This window comes from Notothenia coriiceps, unplaced genomic scaffold (assembly GCF_000735185.1).
Source record: "Notothenia coriiceps isolate Sejong01 unplaced genomic scaffold, NC01 NC01_scaffold00015217, whole genome shotgun sequence".
Lineage (NCBI taxonomy): Eukaryota > Metazoa > Chordata > Actinopteri > Perciformes > Nototheniidae > Notothenia > Notothenia coriiceps.
Genome location: NW_011347918.1, coordinates 3857 through 6494, shown reverse-complemented (window position 1 = coordinate 6494; position 2638 = coordinate 3857). Strand labels below are relative to the sequence as shown.

Here is a 2638-nt window from a genome sequence, read left to right as displayed (position 1 = left end):
TTTTGGAAAAGTGGGGGGGACTATGTCCCCCCTGTCACCAGTGGAAATTACGCCCACTGCCCGCATCAGACCCTCCCTCTCATCGACCGCTGCTGAAACTCTGATCCATGCCTTCATAACATCCCGACTGGAATACTGCAACAGCATACTTTTTGGATCACCTGCATTCACACTAAAAAAACTTCAATATGTCCAAAACTCAGCTGCCCACTTGCTCACCTCCACCCGACGCTCCGACCACATCACCCCTATCCTCCATGACCTCCACTGGCCCCCCATCAAACACCGCATTGACTTTAAAATATTACTTTTCACTTTCAAAGCCCTCAACAACCTTGCCCCCCCCCTACCTCTGTGACCTCATCCAACGACACACCCCCACCCGTCGCCTCAGGTCTGCTGAAGCTAACCTACTGCAGCCCATCAGGACAAAGCTCCGGACCTGGGGTGACAGGGCCTTCGCAGCAGCCTCCCCCCACACTCTGGAACTCCCTCCCCAGCCATGTCAGATCCGCCAACACTCTCACATCATTCCAACAATCCCTCAAAACTCACCTTTTCACTCTTGCCTTCAACTCCTAATCAACTAACCTCTTGCCCTTATTCCTCCTACCTTAGCACTTTCTACTTTTGTTGTGATTTTGTTTTACTTGCTTGTAAGTGCTTTGAGCACCAGGAAAAGCGCTTTATAAATGTAATGTGTTATTATTATTTGGGTAACCCCTTATCCGTAAACCGGAAGTAGCGAGCGAAGAGGCTCCAGCTTGACGAGTTAGTAAAAGTCGACTGTGCGCTAGGGACGGAGAATAAATACACGGCAACTAAAGCTTCCCTTGTAACGTGTTTTTTATATGGATTTATTAAACAGACCTGAAGTCACAACTCAACCTGGCGGAGAAGGATGTATAACGCAAGACAAATTGAGAGCATCTTTGCGAAAGGGAATGCAGCAAAAATAATCGTCGAGATTAAAATACGATGAATTGCACAGCCCTGAATCATCATGATTTGAAATGGCATTTTGTGGTGTTTCTCAACCTCTGTAATCTCCCTTCCTTTACAGCCAAGAGCCCCACCAGTACTCAGTCCCCCAAATCCTCCTTCTTGGCCAGTCTTAACCCAAAGACCTGGGGCAAGCTGGGAGCCCAGACCAACAACGCCAACTCAGAGCCGTCGCGCACAGCGGGGGTCAGCGGGCTGGCGAGGGCCCCGCCCAAGGACTCAATTTCAAATAACAGGTACGATGAGTCAACGAGGAAGGTTTTATCCAAACTGTGGTGCTCTGTTTCTTGCGATCGATCACCATAAGTAATTGAGATTTTTGTATTTGTTTGCAGAGACAAAATAAAAGCCTGGATCAAAGAAACGGCCAGTAAGTTTGTGGAGCGCTACTTCAGCTCTGAAAATGTGGATGGCAGCAACCCCGCACTGAATGTACTCCAGAGACTTTGCACAGCCACGGAGCAGCTCAACCTGCAGGTAACGCCTCACACCATTCAACTGCAAACATTCATCCACTTAAATTCCATATGTATTGCTGTTCTTGTGGAGATTGCTAAGGGCACAATGTGTGGTACTGTCCGTATCTGCATAGCCCTCTGTCTGTATGTTCTCTTGTCTTCTCATTCTGCCGTGTTCGTGACGTTTCTGGGGTTAAAGCTCTATAAAAACGTAGCCACCAGATCGTAAACACGCAAGACGAAGCTACGAGAATGGCAGACGCAGAGCTGAAAAAAACGCAAATATATCACAGCGCTTGTGATGAATAGAGAAATACAGATACTGAATTTGTATTGAATTGACGCCAGTATTAAGACATCTTTCTGATGATGTGTTTTCTGTACCAGGTGGACGGTGGCATCGAGTGCCTGGTGGAGATCTCCAGTATTGTATCAGAGTCCGACGTGTCGTCCTTTGAGATCCAGCACAGCGGGCTGGTGAAGCAGCTGCTCGTCTACCTGACCTCCAGCAGCGACAGGGAGCTGCTCAGCCGCGACGTCCGGCTCAAGAGGTTCCTCCACGTGTTCGCTGGCTGTCCGGTGAGAGACCTGATCACGCTCTATAGAGAGTGCTGCTATTTCTGTAGGGTGACCCTGAAGTTAGCAATTCCATGGGTTTTGAAAAACTTCTGAAAATAAGCTCTGTGGCAAACAAGTGATGTGATACTTGCATGTTTTGTTCAGCAGAAACATCTCCACATATGAACATAGGGATGGGGCGGCGTGTGGCGCAGTGGGTTGTGTGTTGGTGATCAGATCAGGGGGGCACAGGTGCAAACCCCACTGCAGTCAGCATGTCGTTGTGTCCCTGAGACACTTCACCCCAAATTGCTCCTGTGGGGATTGCCCACAGTGTTGAGTATGTAAGTCGCTTTGGATAAAAGCGTCTAACAAGTAATAATAATGTAATATCGTTAAGGTTATACCGCTTATATATACTCGATACCGCTTATCGATCCGGTCTTTTAACGGTACTTTTATCGGTTCTTTTGGAGGAAAAAATTTGGTAAACTAACTAAACAAATTGTGAAAAAAACTAACATTGCTTTTTATTTAAATGAAATACATAATATTTCACATCAAAAGAAATGTTTTAACAAATCGTATTAAATAATCTGATAACATAATTGTAAACAGAA

The 2638-nt window shown here is 46.5% G+C and overlaps 1 protein-coding gene across 1 annotated transcript; it reads left to right on the top strand.

Moving 5' to 3' along the window:
• Positions 1-1063: 1063 nt before the first annotated feature.
• Positions 1064-2147, top strand: LOC104948827 (E3 ubiquitin-protein ligase TRIP12-like; the record flags this gene model as incomplete). The annotated part of the gene is made up of 3 exons (XM_010775050.1): positions 1064-1238; positions 1338-1479; positions 1848-2147. Coding segments are annotated over 3 exons (602 nt in total), but the record flags the coding sequence as incomplete, so codon positions are not given.
• Between the last annotated feature and the right edge of the window lie 491 nt (positions 2148-2638).